The sequence below is a fragment of the Fistularia commersonii genome, chromosome 21, assembly GCF_037954325.1.
Source record: "Fistularia commersonii isolate RoL2024-O1a breed Wild chromosome 21, RoL_Fcom_v1.0, whole genome shotgun sequence".
NCBI classification, from domain to species: Eukaryota; Metazoa; Chordata; class Actinopteri; order Syngnathiformes; family Fistulariidae; genus Fistularia; species Fistularia commersonii.
This window is the reverse complement of record NC_141304.1, coordinates 1884237-1905535: the sequence shown is the minus strand read 5'-3', so window position 1 is coordinate 1905535 and position 21299 is coordinate 1884237. Positions and strand designations below refer to the sequence as shown.

The following is a 21299-nucleotide window of genomic DNA, read 5'->3' as shown; positions in this document are numbered from 1 at the left end:
TAATACACATATGCACAAATACACGCAAATGGTTCCAAAATCAAATTTATTTTTGCTGCCTTCCAGTTCTGTCTTTTATTAAGTCCTGGTGCTGGAGTGAGCAATTTCCTGTTGAAAGACTTAACATTTGGTTTGCTGTTCATCCATTTCCTTTCATGAATATGAAATTTTCCCAAGAGCAACACAAGTTGCGTTCTTCATCGGAGAGAAAAATGTCCTTATCGTGCAGCTGCAGCCAGAATCCAGTTCTCCTTTCGTTAAAGGCATGTAAATTTAGGTGCAAAGTTGAGAAGATGAAGGCAGACTCTGGGCTGCTAGTAAAGAGTCGTGGCGCTCTGCAGAAGGTCCAGGCGGGGCGTGCAGACGTCCGCTGATGCCTGGAGGCAAATCTAAATCATATACCCAAAGTACTCAAGTATAAGGTCCTTATATTATGAGAAAGGAAGACATTTTGAATATATAAACATAATTATTAAGTTCTCCTGTCATGACAACTTCAATTTTTACTCTTGCTCCTGTGACAGATCAGTGTTTCCCAATCTTTTTTGAGCCACAGTACATATTTAAGATTAGAAAAATCACACGGCGCACCACCAGATAGATATGTCAGACCTGTTTTTAATGAAATCGAATAAAACTGTAGTTTCAACTTACTCAGTGGGAAATATACTGTAATTTCTGGCCTATAAGCCGCTATTTTTTCACACACATTAAACTCGTTAGCCCCCCAAAAAAATTATCAATAAATTAGCCGCATTGTTGTTTAAGCCGCAGTGTTCAAACGAGTTTAATGCCGCCAAGACGTTTAGGTGACGTTTTGGCGATGAAATGACCCTGAACTGCTGAGGCCGTTCAATTCCGACAGCGAAGAAGACAACTTAAATGGTTTTAGTACAAAGTGGGGATGGATAATGGATGCATGGATGGACTTTTCCAAATGCGATTTATTATTTATCTTTTTCATCAGCTGTGTTACAGGCACTGTTCGGAAAAAAGCTTTTCCAGAACGTACTTGTGGATGTTACCGGTATGATTGAATTAAAAGTTTAATCCTATCCCAGTTCCACGCTGGAATTCACTGAGCTCATGAGTGCGACCCACTCTTTCACAAATGTCATTCTGCATCCCCAGATGCTTGATTTTGTACATCCGTGGCCCTGGATCTGATTGGAACACCTGATTCCCAATGATTTGAATGGCGGAGACAATATTTTTGATGATGAAATGTTTGTGTTTCGTCATCGTAGCATGTGGAATGGCAACACGAAACACCACCGCAGTTTGACAGTATGGTTTTTATTGCGGCATTTAAGTCCCTGTAAAACAAAATCAAAGTAGATTTTACAAATCCCTTCCAGTTTGTCTTACTTCTATAATAGTAGAAATAACCACGCACATATAAATGTCTATTCAGGGGTCTTTTGCCACTTGTGTAATCCCTTTCACTTAAAAAAAATCACTCTCAAACCAGAGCTTGGGTTTGCCACCACAAAGCATTTTCACTTCTTGTTTTGTTTCATTTTTTTGTTTTTTTTTAAAAAAAGGAAAGCTGCAGTTTAACGTCCATTAAGGAATAATGGAAATAATTTAAGACGTGTTCATGCAACAGGACGACAGAGGACGTCGACGGGTCGTCGTTCTGTCAGAGGCATGACCGTGCGTAGAATTCTTTCTGGATTTCTTTCTTGAACGCTAAGAACCCCTGCTGATCCCCCAAGAACCTGGCGCGATAACCACCCCCTGGAATGTTGTTTCTGGACTAAATCCTGCAATAACCTCCTGTACCACAGGGAGCCACGTCATGTGTCGTCATGTCATTAGGGGGCGCCATCGCTGAGTTTAAATAGGTTTGTTTTGTGTTTTTATTTACTGACAAAGACTGAAATCGTAACATACCATCAAGGTGATAGTTCGTTAAATAAAGCATCTGATCGGCGGCCGCCCCGACCGGACTGGCAGTCCTCTCCGCCCCGGTCGGGACGTCCCGCCGACCCTCCCTGTCCGGCCGAAACGCCTCGGCAGTTTGCGAAAGGGAGGGTCGCCGGTCGGGCCAGGCTCACTGCAGCAGCTCCTCCCAGGAGATGGGTTTGGAGAAGACCTCGCGCTCCAGCCAGAGATCGTAGTTCATTTGAAAGTCCTCGGGCAGCTCCACCCGCTGGCCCAGGACGCTCTGCAGGCAGTTGTCCACCGGCAGGAAGTCCGGGTTGCTGTGGCTCTTGTCGTAGCGGCGGCTGTTGAAGCGCTCGATGTTGGCTCTCAGGGCGCACTCCTCCGCCTGGAAGTCCCAGGGGCGAGCGTCCAGATCTGCTCCTCGGAGCCAGACAGGGAAGCGTATTTAGCGCGGGTGGTTTGGAAGGTCAAAGGTAGACGAGGTTATGAACGACCAGAAGAAAGACCGGATTTCATTTATGATCTCACCGTTTCCGTACGCCCAGTCGTCGTTCAGGCGATGCCGGACCTTCTGGTAGATGGCGGACATGGTCTTCATGTTGCTCTTCCTCCACTGACGTCCCAGGTATTTGGTCTGCACCTTGAGCAGTTTGAGGACGTACAGCTGCATCATGGCCTGCTTGACCTTTAGTGCCCTCTTCAGGATAGGTGCGGATTTAAACACCACCAGCATCTGAGTGGGAGAAGATCCACCGTGGGGCGTTAGTGCGCTGTCTGTATGCTTTGGGAAACGTCATGGATATGCGACACCGTAACTTTGGAGACATTCTAAGATACGGGAGGCGACCGAAAATGGTCACGTGTGCCGTGATTGACGACCGGGCTCCTCACCATGGTCCTGGAGTGTTTCCACTTGGTCAGTTTGTTGAGGATCCTCAGCAGGTTGATGCAGGAGAAGAGGTTCCTCCAACAGAACTGATTGTTGTCTCCTGCTTCCTGGAAGAAAAAAAAAAAAAAAAAAAACGAGATAAGCTCCGCACTGCCGCTCAATGCGGAGTCACTGAAATCGAGTTTAAAGATCCGTTAAAAACTTGCAAGGCTTTCGGCGGTCAGCTCGGGGAGCTCGTGCACCACGCAGTACGGAAAGTCCAGGACCGAGATGCTGTGGAGAAAATAAGAGTGACGACAAGGGAGCGTTTTAAGGGGGCGTAGCAAATGAGATTGCCGGAGTACGACCTTCGCTTATGCACCTGTTCTTCGCCGTGATGTAAGACATGATGTTCTGGTTGAAGAACTTCAGAATGAGGGGGATGCAGTTGGCAAACACCAGGTGCTGAGCCATGTACTCAAACTGTGGACGCAAACACACACACACACACACGAGACAACGTGTGTTTAGAGCAGTGGAAAAAAAGCAAACTGATGAAGGAGTGTGAACGGACGACGGCGTTCGCACCTGGTAGATGTGGTTGAGCTTGAAGTGTTTCAGGAGCAGCAGCAGGATGGCCGAGATGGCTTTCACGATTATCTCCTTGTGGCGATTGACGTCCACGCCGAGCTTCATGCTTTGCAACACGGTCGTCCTGCAGAGTCACACGTCAAGTTTAATCTTAGAAGTGGCACTGGAGCAAATGAAGGGCAATATGAGAAGGAAATTCTAAAAAGCATCCTTTCGCTGACTAGTTTTTTCTTCTTCCTCATCCCTTCGGTTGAGGGTTGGCTCTGCGTATCTAGAGTTCGATCCAATCCAGGCCTGATCTGTCTCAGTGAATTCGGTTTACCGCTGCCGCACGCCAGCAGATCTCAGTCGTCATGGTTACCATACGTTAGGGTTCTACATGTACGTCCTCCACGCAGATAACCGGGCGCTACTTACGGCATCTCCTCCGGCAGCACGTCTGCCAGGATGTTGATGGAGTCCGTCTTGGCTTTGGAAGTCGGGGCTGCTGCCAGGAGAATCTTTAGCAGGGCGATCTGCCACGACAGCGACAGTTGGTATTTCTACTGCGGTCGTCTGTGGCATCGAACGGCTTAAAGCCACATTACGTCCTGAGTTTTGCGGATTTCGCTGCAATGTCAAATCGCTGCGACGCATTTCACAGCTCAAAACATTTTTTTTTAAAACCAATCAACAGAAACACTGAGCTACATGTCGATCAATGCTAAGACCTTCTAAGACTATATACATGAAAGTGAATAAAATGACGTATTTTGTGACTGACTTCAGCCAGGACTCACCATGTACTGAGGTAAACTGGGCAGAATTCCCTGATAGAGCAGCTCAGTGGCACACATCTCAACCTCCTCTTCACCCTGATTAGTTTAGAGAGAAAAAAATATAAATATAAGGAGTCACTGCAAACTCATGAAAGCCTGTGGGGTAGTTCAGATGGAAAAATATGATACAGTTTATTGCAAATAAAGCAGGTTTTAGCTGAAAGCCTGTTGTAGCATCTGTTAAAGAAATAGTCATTTACAGTCATTTGGCGGGTCAGTCAAATAGGAGCTGAGTTTCACCAAATTGTGCATCTGTGTTTCCACGGGTACATTTTGGAAAATTAATACGTCCGATATTTCCACACTTACCCCGGACAGAGGGGTTTTCTGAAACTCCTCCTCTTTAGCGATCTGAACCTCCGCTATGGAGACGTACTTGTGCTGCAGAAACAGGAGAGAAGAACTCCAGCGGCGGGACACACTTTAGGTTTAGAGGACGAGGAGCAGAGGAGGCTTCCGGTTACCTGCTTCAGCGTCTTGATGCTCTCGTGAATGGGTCTGGGCAGGCCGACGACCGTGTCCGTGTCGCTACGGGGAGAAATCCCAGTATCAGAGCGCCGTTATCGCCGCCAGTTTCCGGCGCGCGTTCTTTTAAAACAACTTACTTCCCCAGCGTGTACCCGATGAATTTACTTCTGCTCGATTCCAGGAAATTCTCGATGTCCTTTTCCCTGTTGGAGTGAGGAAAGTGAGGCAGAATCTTCTCCTAGCCACTCAGGGCTACTGAGAATGCTCGCTATGGGCCGCCGTCCCGCTACCTGACTTTAGGAGCCCATGGCAGGCCTTTGGGAAAGGACACCCTCTCTGAAGGGGGGTGAGGAATGGGCGGGGGCATCACTTCGTCCCGCTCCAATGGGAACGTTTCCGCCTCTATGGAGTTGTCGTTGTCGTCGTTGTCGTCCTCGTCCTCCCGCGGGTCATCGGCCTTGTAGGGGTCCTTCTCGTTGAACGCGTCGAGGTTGTCCTGCTTGATTAGCGCCTGCGGACGGACAAGAAATATCCCACGGAGCGATCGCTGATTGTTCTGCAAGCTCCGAAGACAGTCAGAGACCGCCGTGTCTCATGAAGGTCGGCGTAACATTTAGCCGAAATGTGTTTCTCATTCGTGTCTACCTTGTGCTCACGACGTGCGCGCTTCTGCTGCTGCTCGATGAGGTCGGACGCCGAGGCCGGAGGCGAGGCGGCCCGCATGCTGCGAATCACCCGGATGCTGTCCTCCGGGAGCGGGGGCAGGCCCAGCTCCTCGCGCTTGTGGATCTTGATGCTTTGGAGCTGCTCGAACCCTCCAAGTGTGAACTGGAACAGAGGAGGACTTTCACATCTCAGAATATCCCGGAGCGACCGGCGTACGAAACGCGCGACGAGATGAGCGCGTCGGTGAATAAAAATGTGGGTGACGCACCAGGATGCTCTTCCACAGCAGCAACAGCACCTTCTTCATGGGAAAGTGGGGAGCGTGACCACTGCAGAACTTGGTGACCATTCCGAAGAGCATCACAGAGATGGGCTCGTTGTTGAACAGAGGAGAGCCTGGAGATGGAGATGTTTGTGTGACAGGTTTTACACAAATATGCGGAGTAAATGCTTCCAAAAGGGTACGACATTCACCGAGCTCTGCCCTGAAGGTCTCCCGTATGACTTTCCAGTCTGGTCTGTCAGCCAGGTCCTCCTGCTGGATGGTCTCTAACATCAGATACATGATGTTAAGCAGCACTCTGAGATCCGTGCTGTCAGCCAGAGAGATGGCTGGCTTCCTGACGGCGCTGCTGCAGGCGGCGCTGTTACTGCGGGAGAGAAACCCAGCGACGTCCGTCAACATCAGAAAATACTTTCCACGTTTTGATATTTCGGTGGACTTCACCCAGGCCGGAAAAGTGACATACTCAATCTCCATGTTGAGAAGCTCCACCAGGGCAGAGAAGGTCCCAACATCCAGCAGAAGGAAGATGTTGTATCTCATCCAGTGCTGCACCTCTGCTTCGGAGCTGCACTCCGCAAAGGTTCCTGCGCGGGAGCAGATTTGCATAAATGCATATTAAACCAGCTGCAAATTTTTATCGTCTACAAAGTAATTTACAATTCGCAGGCACTGACCCTGAGCCATGTAGAGAATCGCTCTCGCCACCTTAAGCCTCTTCTCCCGGCCGATCACCTCCAAGCCGTCCAACAGCCGCATGGCGTGAGCTCTGTGCTGGGCCGCGTCCAGCTCCGTCCACTTCTTATCAGACACTGAGGCGGCGGAGATACGAGCAGAGCCGGAGACGGGTCAATAAGCTCCAGTCAAACCAGAGATCTCACTGATGTAAACTGGGTAGCCGTGCTGTATCTAAGTAAACCACTGCTTGGTAGCGGATTTGAAGAGACCGGGATTTGCATTGGATCTGCATAATAATATAGACATAAATGGTTCGTAAAGGCAGATTGCTGCCTGCAGCTTCTCTTCCTCTCCCTGCTGTTACCCATAAGACACCCTAAAATTGCATTTGAGTATCCCCTGTAGGAACCATGCACAGTGGTGTTGCTCTCCGGTCTGCCCATGGGCGCTGACTGAATCGGTCCAACCTCTCAACAGTTTTAGACACAATGACCCCACTGTTTTGTTTATAAATTAAAAAAAAGGGGCTGTAGATCAACAGATGTTGTGCAACGTCTTTGTTAACCAATTGTGTTTTGTAATGGATAAACCGTGTGTGTGTGTCTCTCCCGTACCATGCGCTCGAAATTCCTCCTCGAAGCATTTCCTATTGAGGGCGAATTCCGGTCCTTCGGTGTAACTGTAGAGCTCTGGAGCACAAAACGGAGAAAAAGGTAAACGGTAGGAACACAAGGGAGGAGAGAGAGGGAACGGATGTGTGCGTGATTCCCACAGGGTACATACCTGACAGCTCCGCAGCCCACTTGTCTGTATCTGCATATCCAAACTCAAGGTCTGGAGACTCTGACTGCCCCTGTGTGCAAAACATCGGCTTTTCAGTGTTGGAACAACGACATTGCAGTAGAATTACCCCATGACGCAACTGCAGCTGCACTCTTTTTAATAAGTGTTATAAGATCCACTAAGATAAGGTTAGATCTGTCTAAAACCCTTTGTTTTTTAATTAAAGACATCAATAATGCACACACACAGCCCTGTTTTTTTGTATGTTTTCACCTCTTCAATTAATATTTCCCTTTCCTTGGCTGTCAGCGATAAAATCACTTTATGAATAGAAAGTAAAACATCATGAAATACGATACGTTATATAGATGAATCCGTTGCACTCCAGATTAAGATTAGCACAAAACACTTTGATTAAAATTGCTCTCATCAATTGAGAACTGTGTGGTGTTACAATCCGCACAGAAAGGGTGCTTATGCAATAAGTACACAACAAAATCAATAAACATAAAATCACACACCCTTCAGAGCATGTTAACAGGAAAACACATCTTTTTAGGTTTTAAATACACAGTCATTTATGAGACAGCAAACGAGACGTTTCTTATCTGTGATAGTAAGAAGTTGTTGTTCAGTGAAGGTAGCTTTTGAAGAATTAAAGCAAATTCGGCTGGACAAAAAGACAAAATCGAACGAGTTTACCGAAATGCAAAGTCTTTGTTAATAATAACAATTTTAAAAATATCAGGACCGGGTTCAACAGGTTGTCAGTCGATGACAGAGGGAGTTTGGCCCTCCTAGCCGAATGCTAAACGTTGAAATATTTAAACATATTGTTCGGAAACGGTCACAGAGCCCAGGATTAAAATTTAAAACATCCTATAAGAGGCATAATCGATGAACTTTCGCTCGCTTGTCAAGAGTCCCCGTTGTCCTGCACCGTTAAAGTAGCATTAAATCATCCGGCTAAACTAGCCTACAGGAGCTAGCTTACGAGATGCTACGGCTAATGCTACCGTGTCCCTCTTTTCTCACTGCGGGAAAATACATCGCGCACATCGGCCCACCGACCTCGGAGTCTTTCCTCTGGCTGCGAGTGAATTCGCCCCGGCTCTTGTTGGGAAGCATGGCCCGGGGTTTGTTGTTTACCGGCAGCCCACCGCCGTTTCCTCCGACGTCCATAGTTTTTCCTGGCTACACTCCGGGTCTCGCGAGAACATACGGGACCGGGTGTGCGAGAGTTGGGGTTCTGTCAGCTGATGCTGTTTGCACGTTGGGCTAGTGATGCTTTTTCAGACGAATGACTTCCTTAGTTCAACTGAGTCGCTTTTTTTGCCACTTCAAATAACATATTACAAGTTATAAAGATTCATCTTTCTTTCTTCTTTTTACAATGACTTAGAATGAAATTGGGATACACTAGTGTTGTCTCCATGATTATGAAACGTAGACGGTATGAACCTGTGCTGGAAGTATCACGTTACCAAAAGGTTATTACCCTGGATCACACAAGCTGTGAGACAGAAACAATGAACTTTTAAAATTAAAAATATTGAAATGTAAAGCGAAGCTACTGTCAGGCCATGCTGATGAAACCTGTGGCTGACAGATGTTCCTCCCTATTGCAATCTTCACACTTGATGATGATATCATGGTCTCCTGGAGGTAAAGCAGCGATAGCAGATGTTGTCTTTAAGACTTTCTGTCTTCAAGCAACGCTGCTCTGAAACCTCTGGATCTTCTCTGGATGAGGCTTACGAGTACAGGACATAGTATGTGAATGTCTTCATCTACACCTTTAGCTGTCTTGGGTTTCTCTGCCGCTATATTTGTTTTTCTTGGATCGTTGTATACCTGTCGGGATTGGTAGGAGAGAAAATTTGGGTCATACCATGTTTTTTTTTCCCACAAACTAGCCAAAGATCGAGAAGGGCTGGAAGCTAACAGTTTTGGTCTTGTAGACTTTGACCCTTCCGTTGTCAATTTTGTTTTGAATGTTGCAGCTTCTCCACAACTGTACTTACACCCCGAGCTGAGTCAGGGTCAAATGAAACCAGGTAAATATCCATCCAGCTTTGCAGCTTCCACTCCTCGCAGGAGGTCTCATAGCTCACAAAGCTTGCGAGGTTCCATCAATATCCCAGTCTGGTCCGGATCATGCTAAGACCAGCAGACAGGTGCCTCGTATTGGCTGCTTTTTCTCTGCGCCCTGGACCCAGCCGCTTCATTAGAGGGTTTACTTCTTCGTCAGCTGTCAGACCGAAGTCTATTTCGATGGCACTCCGAAATGTAGCCTTCCAGCTAAAGTAACTTTCTAGCTTATTGTCGAATTCAGTCCTCCCCTTGGAAGTGGTTGCCTGCTACCATCTAATGGTAATAAGTGGAAGTGATTTGTTTTCTTTTTCTTAACATGGAGGGGGGCCAAACTTGTATGCTGGAGGTATGCATTGTTTTTCCTGATATGTCACATCATGATGTTGAGTAAACGAGTCTCTTTGACACCTTAATGCTCATGTCCTTATCAGCGTACCTGTTGTCCGTGTTGTCTTCAACTTTACCTCTGATTTTTCCATCTTGCTAACTAAGCAAGACTACTGTGAGTGTTACAATTCGAACCCTTCTATGTGGTCCCGTTCAGAGCACTCTGTCTTCACTTATGCACAGAATCCTAACCGATTTGCCATTCACAGCCAGCTGCACTTTCTGGCATCACCTCCTCCGATGAACAAGCTTGTGTTGTATTTGAGAAGGATTTAATGCCAAAAAAAAATGAGAGTGTGAAACGGACATGATTTAAAATGCAAAGAGGCATTCGGTGACATTGAATGAAAACAATCGAAGGGCTGGAAATGAGTGGGTGGTTTGGTTGCGAGGTGAAAACCTAAGTTCTTGTGCCAGTGAAGCTGGGACGCTAACGTCACCAAGACTTGTGAGCTGACACACACATAAAGAGGATCTTTTGAAGAAGAGGAAAACTACAAGGATACCATGGAGGTAGAAGTTGCCAGAGGGTTAGTGGAATAACCATGGACGATCAGATGGTTGAAGTGTTTGCATCTTCTCCCTGCACTGCTTCACCGTGTGAAAAACCGCATTAGCAGTCAGCTAACTCCCAACTTATTTTGGTCCAAAATGTTGATGTTCTTCTGCAAGCCCCGGAAACCCCTCTGAGGTGTAGAAGGCCAGAAGAGCTCGGACCTCGTCGTCCATTCCTTCAATCCATCTCGTCACCGGTGACCACGGTACATTTTAAAACTGCCGGCTCTGCACAAAGTATCTGGGTTTCTGAGTTCCACCAATCACCAAGCATCTATGGAACTGAAAAAGATTCTAGAAAGAGCTAAAAAAGTTCCTCCAGTCCAAAGGGGGCCGTTGTATACCTTTCTTCAATCAAGAAGCTAAGCGCGTCACCTCCCGGCTAAAACGATGCCCCCTAGAGGCCTGGAGGAACAACAAGGACAGGGACGGTTCCGATTCCAAAGCACCAGAAGCCTTTTTCAAATGCCAACAGCGGTTTTATTAAAGGGGGCAGTGCACGTGGATTCCAGAGAGCACATACTGCCGTGATTGTGTTCTTCAAAACAACCTACGAGTGAGAAGCGTTCAAAATAGATCTCACTATTTTAAAGCCGATATTTCTTTTTCCACAAACGTGTCTTTACATCGAACCGCTGTCAAATCGCAGTGGCGTGGATATTCACCTTTACATCATTACAATTATTATCTGTTAGAGCGAGGAAAAAAAAAAGGAGCACGTCATTTTAAAAGTCTTGCTCAGACTGAACACATGAAGGAAAGAAAAAAAACAAGATAAAATCATTTGTAAAAATACAGAGGTACAACAGAATATAAAATAATGTCAATTAATGTCTAAAAATCTTCACATTACAGTGATGCATATTTGAGAATAGACTGAAGAGCTCAACCGACGAGGATTCAAATACTTTGTTGACAGGAGAGGAACTGAGCGTGTCACTGCATAGCTATCACAGTATAGTGCAGAGTAATAACCATGAAGGGTATTTGTTGGAAAAAAAAAAGGAATAAAAAGAGATTTTTACCGTATAAATTACTAAGTACGTCACAAGGCACTGTCATGTGACCACTAACCGTTGTTACAGAGCTCTGCTCAGATGATCCCAGCTCTAATGTCCTCGGGGGTTTTGCGCCCGCAGACTCGGGGAGCGTGACCGGCGGCGTTCGGACGCGACCCCGACCTGCTGCGGGAATGAAACCGGGCGACCCGGAGTGGATAAAACTACGAGGAAAGACACGGCGCTTCCCCTCAGCGAGCAAGAATGAAGGTGAAACTCCTGCACTAGGTCTCTCTCCGAAGGAAAACACAGAAGAAAAACAAAAAAAAATGCAGTCATCCACTGCGGGCCTGGTTTCAAACATCACCCAAAGAGAATATACGGATGTAAAGTGGATGCACTAAACAAGCCTCACAATAAATCAGCAACAATCACAGAGATTAGATTCTAAAAGATAAAAAAATGTAAAAATTGGTGCAAAAGCGTGAGATCGAATCCAACCGAAAAGCGCTGCCTCTGAATAAACAAAGCAGGGCCGCGACCCGTCTCTGGGTCCGAGCCCGTTTTCAGAGCCAGGCTCGGCTGCCGAGACGAATCCGTGTCGGGCCGGAGGCGTTCAGAACGCCGGACGGCTGAGCCTAACCCGTCTGTAGTGACGGGACAGCGAGGACGACGCCACACGGATGGTCGAAAATACATACGTACAAATATTGTGAGCTGTTTGAATCCCCTGAGGTGCAGATGCTGCTCTCGACCACATGCCAAAACCTCGAGAGAGAGAAAAAAAAAAAAAAACCAAGATCGCCCCGGTGGTTGCTATGATTACGTGCCGTCGCCCCCCCGAGCGGCCAAACACTGAGATTTCCTCTCGGAGGAATGTAGCCGGCGTCGGAATCGAGGAACGCTCTTCGGTTTTAATGTGTTCCCCGGAAAAAAACGCAGACTTCCCGCCTGCGACGGGCAAACCTTAACCTGGGGGTCTCCTGACCGCTCCGGTCTCAAGTAAAATACGCTTTTAATACTCGCCAACCTCTGTAGGCTGGCGTTTGGTCCCAGCAGCATGATAGATTTTGCTATCCTAAGTGTGTGTGTGTGTGTGTGTGTGTGTGTGAGACTGGATTGTCATTCCAGTCGGTTTTCCAGCTCGGGTATCTGTTCGCACGCCGTTGTTCCAGCGTACAAACGGCCATTTGCGAGAGCATCTCTGCTCCGCTGGCGTCTTGTTGCTTTTTGCGAACAGGAAGTGGCGGTGTGTGGTGGGGGGGGGTGGGGGGGGGGCAGGAAAGGTCAATCAAATACAGGCTAAGTACATCCTGTGAAGCATAGAAAACAGAATATAGAGAAACATTTCTTTCGCCTTGTGGGGGTGAAGGGAGTCGGGTGACGTCGGGTACCATCCGCGTGTTGGGGCCCCTCGCCGGCTAATACCTGTAAACACCCCCAAAAACAGACAACATGATGGATGAACCCGTGCCCAGTGTGTTTCGTGTGACGTCGTCGAGGCTACCTGTAGTAGTTGGGCTTGAACGGGCCGTTCTTGTTCAGCCCCAGGTACTTGGCCTGCTCGTCGGACAGCTCCGTCAGGTGGGCGTCGAAGGTGGCCAGGTGCAGGCTGGCGACGTATTCGTCTTGAAAAAAAAAAAAAAAAGCATCGTGAGGTGAGCGACCTCTAGCCGTTGACGTTTGCGCCGCTAATGCTGTAATTCCTCACCCATCTTCTTCGGGAGAAGATAAACATCCTGCTTGTATCGACCCTCGGGGGCGTTGTACAGCTCTATGAGTGCCAGCGCCTGGGAGGGCAGCAGTGCATTACTAACAACGTCATTAACCGAAATGGAAAAAAAAAAAAAAAATAGAACGCGCGCCTTCAGATGTCATGCCAAGGGTGTAAAATCACTACCCTGTTTTATCGCGATGAGATACGGCGCGCAATACTTTGGGGGCGTTTTTATAATTCCCAATGCTATTGTGCAGTAAAGCTTCTCAGATAAGAGGTTGAACCGGCGCCGGCTCTTTACCTGAGTGGTGGCGGTGATGGACAGGACAAAGGTGGGGACGGTGGAGCAGCTGAGGTTGAGCAGACGTCCCTGTGAAAGACAGCGGAGTCCTGGATAAGGAGGCAAACACGGCGTTCCCGACGCTAACGCGCTAACGCGGATCGGCCGTGTGCATTTGAAAGTAAAACGGTCGTCGCCGGGCACCTCGGCCAGCAGGATCACCCTCTTGCCGTCGGGCCAAATGACGTGATCCACCTGGGAGCGCACCCTCTCCCACGTCAGCTCGGGGGTGCGAAGGCTGGCCTGCGGCGGAGGACAAATGCCGATTTTACAACATCGCCAATCAATCAATCAATCAATCCGTGGATATCTGCGCTCGGACTCTGCTCCTGCCTTACCACGTCGATCTCGGTGTTGGAGTGACCCATGTTGCAGACGATGGAGCCGTTCTTCATGCGGTCCAGCTGGTCCCTGGTCACGACGTTCTTGTTCCCTGCGCAGAAACAACCGCCGTCAAGTCATGCGGTCGGGTCGGAGGACCGGCTTCGCTTGGTAGCCGTCACCTGTGCACGTGATGATGACGTCCACCTGGCGGATGACCTCATTCAGCTTGACCACCCTGAATCCGTCCATACTGCTCATGCAAGAGAAGGGGTTTATCTCCAGCTATCCGCCAGCTATCAGCAAAACGTTCGACGGGGTTTCCTCACCAGGCCTGCAGGGCGCAGATGGGATCGATCTCCGTGACGTAGACGATGGCGCCCAGAGCCTTGAGCGCGGCGCAGCACCCTTTCCCGACCTACGAGGGTGGGAGGGGGGGGGGGTCGGGTTTCAAGCGTCCGATCGCGTTTTGGCGACATATAAAGGTCAGCGGCGCGTCTCACCTCGCCGTAGCCGCACACAACCACCTGCTTGCCTCCAAACATGACGTCGGTGGTTCTCTTCAAGCTGCGGGAAGGGGACGGGGGGGGTCAAGAGACAAAATGGGTGCACTTTCGAGCGGGCGGTTTCTGTGCAAACCCTTGACCAGGCTGGTGTTTGGTATGCTCGACTACGACCAGCTGTTTGCGGTTCCTCAAACCTTTTCGGGAACTGTTTCTTGGTCGACTTGGACCGCAGAGGGACCTCAGCTCTTAGAACCATCTTAGAACCAACCATTACCCGATGCTTCTTTTTTAAAAACTATCATCCCTGCTGAGACATTTTCTGACAAAATAGACCGAAGCGGAACGCCAAAGAGGTCCAGGCTTCTTCTGGCGTTGAGCTGAAGGTCACACTTGCTAACTAACTAACTAACTAACTAAACCGCCCAACTATGCACAACTAAAAAGGTTGCAGGTGCTTCCTGGAACCAAATCCAAACTGCACAGTTCCTGGAAGCGGACAACCTGCCAACCCCGTCTTCAAATCCACCCGTGCAACAATTCCTGACAGGACGCTGGCTCGAGGAGAGGAAACCTCGGAGATAATTAATCTGTGTGTGTGTGTGTGTGTGTGTGTGATTACGCAGGGTTTTGTTGTTTGTCTGCCCTTCTCCCGCTCTTTTATTACACAATGTTTTGACGGCGGCCGCAAAGAACGGCGGCTTCTTAACGGTCTTGCGACAGCGTGGCGCCCCCGGGGACCGCCGCACAATCTCCTAATCCCCCAATATTCGCCGCTAAGACTCCGCCATCAAATTACTGGCATAACAGAGACCGCTTTGAGCTCCCGTCGGCGCGCCGACAGCAACGCTTGGTGCCGAGCCAGGGACTCCCAGCTGGTCGCTGACTGAGAAAACCAGACTATTAATGCTTCTCCAGATAATGCGACATTGCTGGTTGCTCTAAGCCGCGAAGCAAAATTCAGCAAATACCTGCAGGTGTTGCTTCTAGTGTCTCACCTCGGAAGCCTTAATTTTACTAAATCAACGTTTCTGCAATGTGTGTGTGTGTGTGTGTGTGTGCGTCACCGTGTCGGTGCCACTCACCCGTCCAAGATGGACTCCCTGCAGCAGTAGAGGTTGTCGAACTTCTGCTTGGTGACCGAGTCGTTGACGTTCATGGCCGGCACGCACAGCTTCCCGGCCTTGGAGAGCTGGTACAGCCTGGAGGAGGTGGGGGTTCCCCCCCCCCCGCGTGAGATTACGTCGTTCGTAAAAAAAAAGCCGCGCGGCTTTCGGGGGGAGCGACGAACCTGTGCACGCCGGTGACGCTCTCCTCCACGATGCCCCTGATCTTCTTGAACACATTGGGGTATTTCTTATACATCCAGTGAGTGAGGTCGCCTCCGTCGTCCAGGATCTGACGGGGGGGGGGGGAATTACGCGGCTATTAAAATACACGGTGACGGCGATCGAGGACGAGTCCTTGGCGTTCTGGGTCGTACCATGTTGGGCTGCCAGCCCTCGGTGTTGACGCAGCGGTCGATGCACCACCAGAAGTCGTCTTCCGACTCCCCCTTCCAGGCGAAGACCGCCACACCTGAGAGGCAACACACACACACACACACACACACACACTCAATGACTACTAAGGCCGGTCAGTTCCCACACCCCTAAATCTGCATGGAACCCGACGGGCTTGTCCTGGCCGTGAAAAACTGACCATGGTTGCCTAGCAACCAGAGATAAATCCCTCAGGTGACGATGTTCCACGGGCCTAATCTTCAATGTTCCCGTTAAATTCTGAAGGGCCAAGTTTCTCTGGGCTGATTCAACAATGCTATCTCCCCAGGATCGTCACGGGGGAGTTCACGTGAGAAGAAAACACACACACACACACACACACACACACATGCTGCCAATGGGAAAAGAGCTGAGAGATCAAGTTAAAGGTTTACACAATCGGAGTTGTCGGACCTGTCGGACCGACAGCGTGTGAACGAGCAGAATCCACCTTGAAATAGCACCATCACCTGACTCGTTACCGTGGCGATAACCCCCTCTGATATTTTAGCGTATTCGGTAATATCTTGACTTACGAATTTAATCTGTTAACTCTGTTTGCTAGGGTATCAAACTAAGTTTCCCCATTGAAATGAAGCGAAACGCTATTAATCCGTTCCAGACCCGGTTTGGTTGCGTGTTTTTAATAAGAAAACTGTAATTTATAATTAACAAACAAAGATAACATATAAGAAGAGACATATAAACAAGTGTTTTAAGCCTGAAGGAGATTTTAATTCATAGCTTTCTCCTTAACTTACTGGCTACACTTTATGCTACAATTCTTGTTTAAAATCTTCTTGTCGTGGCAACTGGACTTAAGTTTCTTCACTTGAGGACTATTTTTGTACTTAAGACCTTAAAACACTTTAAGCCTTGACTTTGACACTTTATAGTTTTATTTGTATTTCTTACTCTCCCCCCCCTTTTTTTTTTTTTTTACTGTTTATTCAATTTCCTACTATTATTTATTATTATTGTGTTTTACTTGAAACTCTGGCACAACAATTTCCTTCGGGATAAATAAAGTTATTCTTATTCTTATTCACCCCTTCGTCGAGAGGCTTCAGGTCACTAATACTGACGAAGCTTCTCGGATGAGGGGAACGTCTTCGAGTGAAGAAATTCAAGTCCAGTTGCGAGAAGATTTCGACAAGAATTCCCCATGAGCTGGATGACTGAAGACCTCCACAGACATGCTAATGCTACAATGCTATGCTAAATGTAACTTAAGCTACACTTTATGTCCAAATACCTCTTTTGAAAAGCGCCTTAAAAGCATCTCACAACGTCCCCTGCCTTTTCACAGATGATACTTCTCCATCTCTTCACAGACGAATCCACGACACACACACACACACACACACACACGCATCGCTTGCGATGTTCTCCAGGCTAGCCGGCTCACCGATTTCCGAGAGGGCTGCGGCCACTTCATTCTGCGTGGAGTAAATGTTGCACGCGGTCCAGCGGCACTGAGCGCCGAGGGCCACCAGGGTCTCGATCAGCACCTGGAATCCCAAAGGCGATGGGAGAAGTTGAACAAGCGGAGAAAAACTCCACGCCCCGCTCCAGCGATTTTCACGGGAGAAACGTCTTACGGCGGTCTGCGCGGTGATGTGAGTGCAGCCCACGATCTTGGCGCCGGCCAGCGGCTTCTCGCTCTGCGCCCGCTTTCTGAGCGAGATCAGCGCCGACATGTCTGAGGAGAGAGCGAGAAGAGACGTTCTTAAAAGGCCTCGTCAAAGCGTGCTTCTAAATCCTGTCCTATTTTGCCCATTTCCCTCCCTGATGTCTTTCCGCCTCTCACCCTGCTCGGCGATCTCAATCTCCCGTCTGCCGAACTCCGCCTGCTTGATGTTCTTGACGCAGAAGTCGCTGCTGCCCTTGGAGTTGACCTGCGTCTTGTCCTTGGGCGAGGTTTCGTCGTCGGAGCTGTCCGTGTAGGACGCGGCTGCGGGGAAACAACGCCAGAGAATGACTGCGTCGTCGCCTCGGAGACGGGCAAACGCGACTCCGGGTGAGGAGTCGAACGCTTCGCGACGGTCGGCCCGTCTCACCCGAGCTGTAGCTGTCGGTGGACGACTGGGAGATGGAGCGAGACAGGGAGCGGCGGCCTGCTTTGGTGGGGAACCTGCTGAACTCCTGCTTCTCGTCCACAAACTGGATTTGCTGATGGGGGGGGGGGAGAAAAAATAACTATGATACCGACCCATGATACTTTAGATGAGGGGTGGACGTACTTCACGTGACAAATCCACTGTCAGACAGTGTGTGTGTGTGTGTGCGTGTTTGCACAAATTGTGTGTTTTTGCTGTCTTTGGTCACTTCTCCCTGGAATGTTGTTTTCTTTACCTACTTTGCAATTTGGGTGCCTTTTGTCTGTTAAAAAGAAAATTGAAAGACACAAATCATGGGTAGATGCCCTCACACACCTACACACACACACACACACTTGGTCTGTCTCCGGTGTCAAGGTGTAATCCCAGCGTGGGGGCTCTCTGCATACCAGTGAAAATAACGTGGCAACAAAGAACAATGTCAAGCTGTTTTCTCCAGATTTAGGGGACAGCGGAGGACGTATTTTCAGCCGGGACAGAAGACGGGTCCCGAAGACCCGGGGCTCCTCTGAGCTTCTGCAGAAGCTTCGAAGACGGACGATTGGGGCGAAATGGTAACTACGTTTCACCCGATATGCATCCTGCATGCAAACTAAACCACATGTAAATATTAGCTCGGTAGTAAACATTAACTACAGAGGACAATCTCCACGCCGGGCATCTGGGAGCCAGGCACCCCCTGTGTTGGAAACAGAAAGTCCTGTCCAGGATTAGAGCTTAAATATGCTGGTTTGTACTTTTTGAGAGAGTTTAACACGCATCTGTCCTGAGAGCACTAAATAACAGGGCATTATGTAAACAGTATTATCATCATCAGGTTGATTTCTGTTTAATTGCACCCCTCTGAGTCTTAAAAAAAAATACAAAAAACGAAACGCTTTCGTAATCTCGCCCACCGAAAACAGAAGAGGATGTGAAAGGAGTTGTCGGACTCCACAGAGCACGTGTAATTCTGAAGCAGGACTTGTTCCGCGTCCCTCGAACGTGCCGTTCTGTTGCGTTCTGGATTCTAGGAATCCGGACGGCGAGGGTGGACGCTGTTCATGCGTCCAATGATTGGTCATTAATGATCTCCAATTATTGCCTCGCTCTTCTGTGCAGGGGGCGGCCGGCCAAACGCCCCTTCGCTTTCTTCCCATCGGCTTCAACCCTGGCCTGTTGTCAGTTAATATAAAACCGGCTCATTGTTTGTCCTATCAGCACTTATCGAGCCCCGCTCCCCCACCCCGCCGCCGCTTATCTGCCTGTCGCCACAATTATTCATCAGCTCGGTGTGGCGTGGGCCAGGTCATAGGTCATGTGGCTGCGCCTGGGTTGGTGTGGGGGTTATTTTAGACGACGCAAGAGGGGGTGTGATAATCCCCGGACTAACTAAGAAGGCAAGGGTTGCACGAGCCAACACCACAAATACGCAAATCTTTCTTCGAATGCAGCGCCGCGTCGAAAGTGCTTGCAGGCATGATGACCACGACCACCAGTCTCATCTGTGCAATATTTATATTTATAGGACGCCTTACCTGTTACCTTTTCATTTTTTATTACGGACATCATGTTCACAGTTCACTTACTATTCCCTAACCCTGCACAAGGAATGGTCATTTCTTTTATTCTTATATACTGAAGAATGTATTTTTAATAATTGCATATTTTAATCTTTCAATAACACCCTTGTTTTTTCTGCTATTGCCTTTTTTTATTCCACCGTATAATATCTTTGTGCCTCTAGCCAGGACTCCCTACAGAAATGCCATTACACTTGCATCATAATAACAACTCAAGGTCTTGAGTCTTAAACATTCATTTGAAAATAATTCATACTATTGTAAGACATATGTATATATTTATTTGGAATTTCCCCATCATGGGACGACGATAGGTGCATTCTATTATATTACACCTATATTATTCTATTACTAACATTAGCACACTATTCTACCCTGCAAACCCGCTGCTATAATTGCATTTCCCCGTCGTGCCATCAATAAAATCTATCTTATATTATTGCACAAGGTAAACAAACAACCGTGTGCCCATTTTAACCTGCACCAATGTCCACAATCACGACTATTATTACTATCACTACCCACCCAGATGATGCCAATACCCCAGCCGGGTTATGAACATTGCAAAGACTAGTTAGCTAGCGGTAAGCAGTGGGTTTAGGATGGTAGATGGTAACCGGTAACCGGGCCGTGCAGCCTGACCTTTTTCACCGGCTTGTGGGTGGGCACGGCGGTGAAGGCGGACGACAGCTCCCCCACGGTCCCGTCGGCATTCTTGCTCACGGTCATGGCAGAGTATTTCTCCGCCACATTCTCGCTCTCCTTCACCTCCTTGCTCGCCTGTTTCACCTCGGGCTTCGCCTCCGCGGCCGGCTCGGACATGTCTGGGCGGACGGCGGCGGGTCGTGAGGCTGACCTGGACTGGAACGACACACACGGAGCGGGCGGACGGACCCGGTTCTTCCTCCCTCCCACTTGCGCCCGGTAGGGGTGAAATGTCAGCAGCCGCTTCGATGCGGAAGTGACGCGCCCTGCGATTGGATGAAAAAAAAAAAAAAAAAAAAAAAAAAAAACAACTAATCAAATGGTCGGGATCAGGCGCGCGGCCGGGAAAACACGGGTTAGTCCTACGCGTGAGCTATTTGTGGGCGGTGAGGGGGCGTGGTTATTATTATTTTTTTCTAGTATTTATTTGTTTTCAATTTTTATGTATTTATTTTAAGGTTGCTTTTGAACGGAAACATCGACAGATTTTTTTTATTAATTTCAGTTAAGGAAAAAATGAACAAGCGGGCCAATCTTCGTCCCGGCTCGCGCTCCACAGGCGGCCGCTTCGACAGGAAAGTGACGTGTATTTACTCGCATTTTTTTTTTTCTTTTTAATCTTTATGTATTTATTTTAAGGTTGCTTTTGAACGGAAACATCGACAGATTTTTTTTTTAATTAATTTCAGTTCAGGAAAAAAGGAACAAGCGGTCCAAACCGGATCTTCGTACCGGCTCGCGCTCCACAGACGGCCGCTTCGACAGGAAAGTGACGCGTATATACTCGGATTTATTTATTTTCAATTTTTACGTATTTATTTTAAGGCTACTTTTGAATGACATTTTTTTTTTTTTATTCATTTGGGTTACGGAACGTAACCAAGCGGGTCAAGTCGGATCTTCGTCCCCTCTCGCGCTGCTTCGACACGGAAGTGACGCGCCTCGCGATTGGAGGAAAAAAAAACAAACCAAACAAACAACAAATCAAATGATCGGGGTCGGGCGCGTGGCCGGGAACACGCGTGTTAGTCCTACGCGTGCGTGTATGTCCGTGCTTACGCGCGTGCCTCGATGCGGAAGTTTGTGGGCGGAGACGGACAGGCTGAGGGGCGTGGTCTTATGTTTGTTTACTTTATTAATGGTATTTTATTTTCTAATTTTCTTTATTTATTCATTTCAAGGCAACACAAGCAGATAAACTTTTGCACTTTTTAAGGATTATATATATTTTATTATCGTTTCCTTATTTGTGCGCTTTCTTTTTTAGATTTTTTTCAATATATTTTTGGTCTTATATTTCTTCTGTCTTATATCTCCAACCCAGAGATGCTGCTATCGTTGTATTGTTGTGCTATGTCCTGCTAAGTTGTTGTTGATTCCACTGAACCTGTGAGCTGCTGTCTCTAAATTT

General features: G+C 48.2%; 2 protein-coding genes across 3 annotated transcripts; both read right to left on the bottom strand.

Annotated features, from left to right (window-relative positions):
• Nucleotides 1–1280: 1280 nt before the first annotated feature.
• On the bottom strand, nucleotides 1281–8252 carry strip1 (striatin interacting protein 1). The gene is made up of 20 exons (XM_086168399.1): nucleotides 8117–8252; nucleotides 7046–7115; nucleotides 6877–6951; nucleotides 6262–6396; nucleotides 6051–6171; nucleotides 5776–5951; nucleotides 5570–5697; nucleotides 5281–5463; nucleotides 4926–5146; nucleotides 4773–4838; nucleotides 4632–4695; nucleotides 4477–4548; nucleotides 4129–4203; nucleotides 3767–3864; nucleotides 3347–3473; nucleotides 3141–3241; nucleotides 2982–3052; nucleotides 2782–2882; nucleotides 2419–2623; nucleotides 1281–2304 (listed from the first exon to the last, which is right to left on the bottom strand). The coding sequence occupies exons 1-20, from the start codon at nucleotides 8225–8227 to the stop codon at nucleotides 2057–2059; spliced, it is 2448 nt and encodes an 815-aa protein (XP_086024525.1). The 5' UTR covers nucleotides 8228–8252; the 3' UTR covers nucleotides 1281–2056.
• Nucleotides 8253–10538: 2286 nt separating this feature from the next.
• On the bottom strand, nucleotides 10539–20202 carry LOC147221971 (S-adenosylhomocysteine hydrolase-like protein 1). Of its 2 annotated transcripts, XM_086169083.1 has the most exons (17): nucleotides 19826–20202; nucleotides 17562–17673; nucleotides 17312–17455; nucleotides 17103–17203; nucleotides 16910–17012; nucleotides 15444–15538; nucleotides 15252–15358; nucleotides 15046–15162; nucleotides 13961–14024; nucleotides 13787–13875; nucleotides 13640–13710; nucleotides 13475–13569; nucleotides 13281–13379; nucleotides 13098–13166; nucleotides 12791–12869; nucleotides 12587–12707; nucleotides 10539–12507 (listed from the first exon to the last, which is right to left on the bottom strand). In XM_086169083.1, exons 1-17 carry the CDS (start codon nucleotides 20003–20005, stop codon nucleotides 12501–12503), a joined length of 1653 nt encoding a protein of 550 aa, XP_086025209.1. In that variant the 5' UTR covers nucleotides 20006–20202; the 3' UTR covers nucleotides 10539–12500. The 2 variants fall into 2 exon arrangements, with proteins under 2 accessions (XP_086025209.1, XP_086025211.1); XM_086169085.1 differs by lacking the exon at nucleotides 10539–12507 and having other exon boundaries at nucleotides 12583–12707; nucleotides 19826–20195.
• Between the last annotated feature and the right edge of the window lie 1097 nt (nucleotides 20203–21299).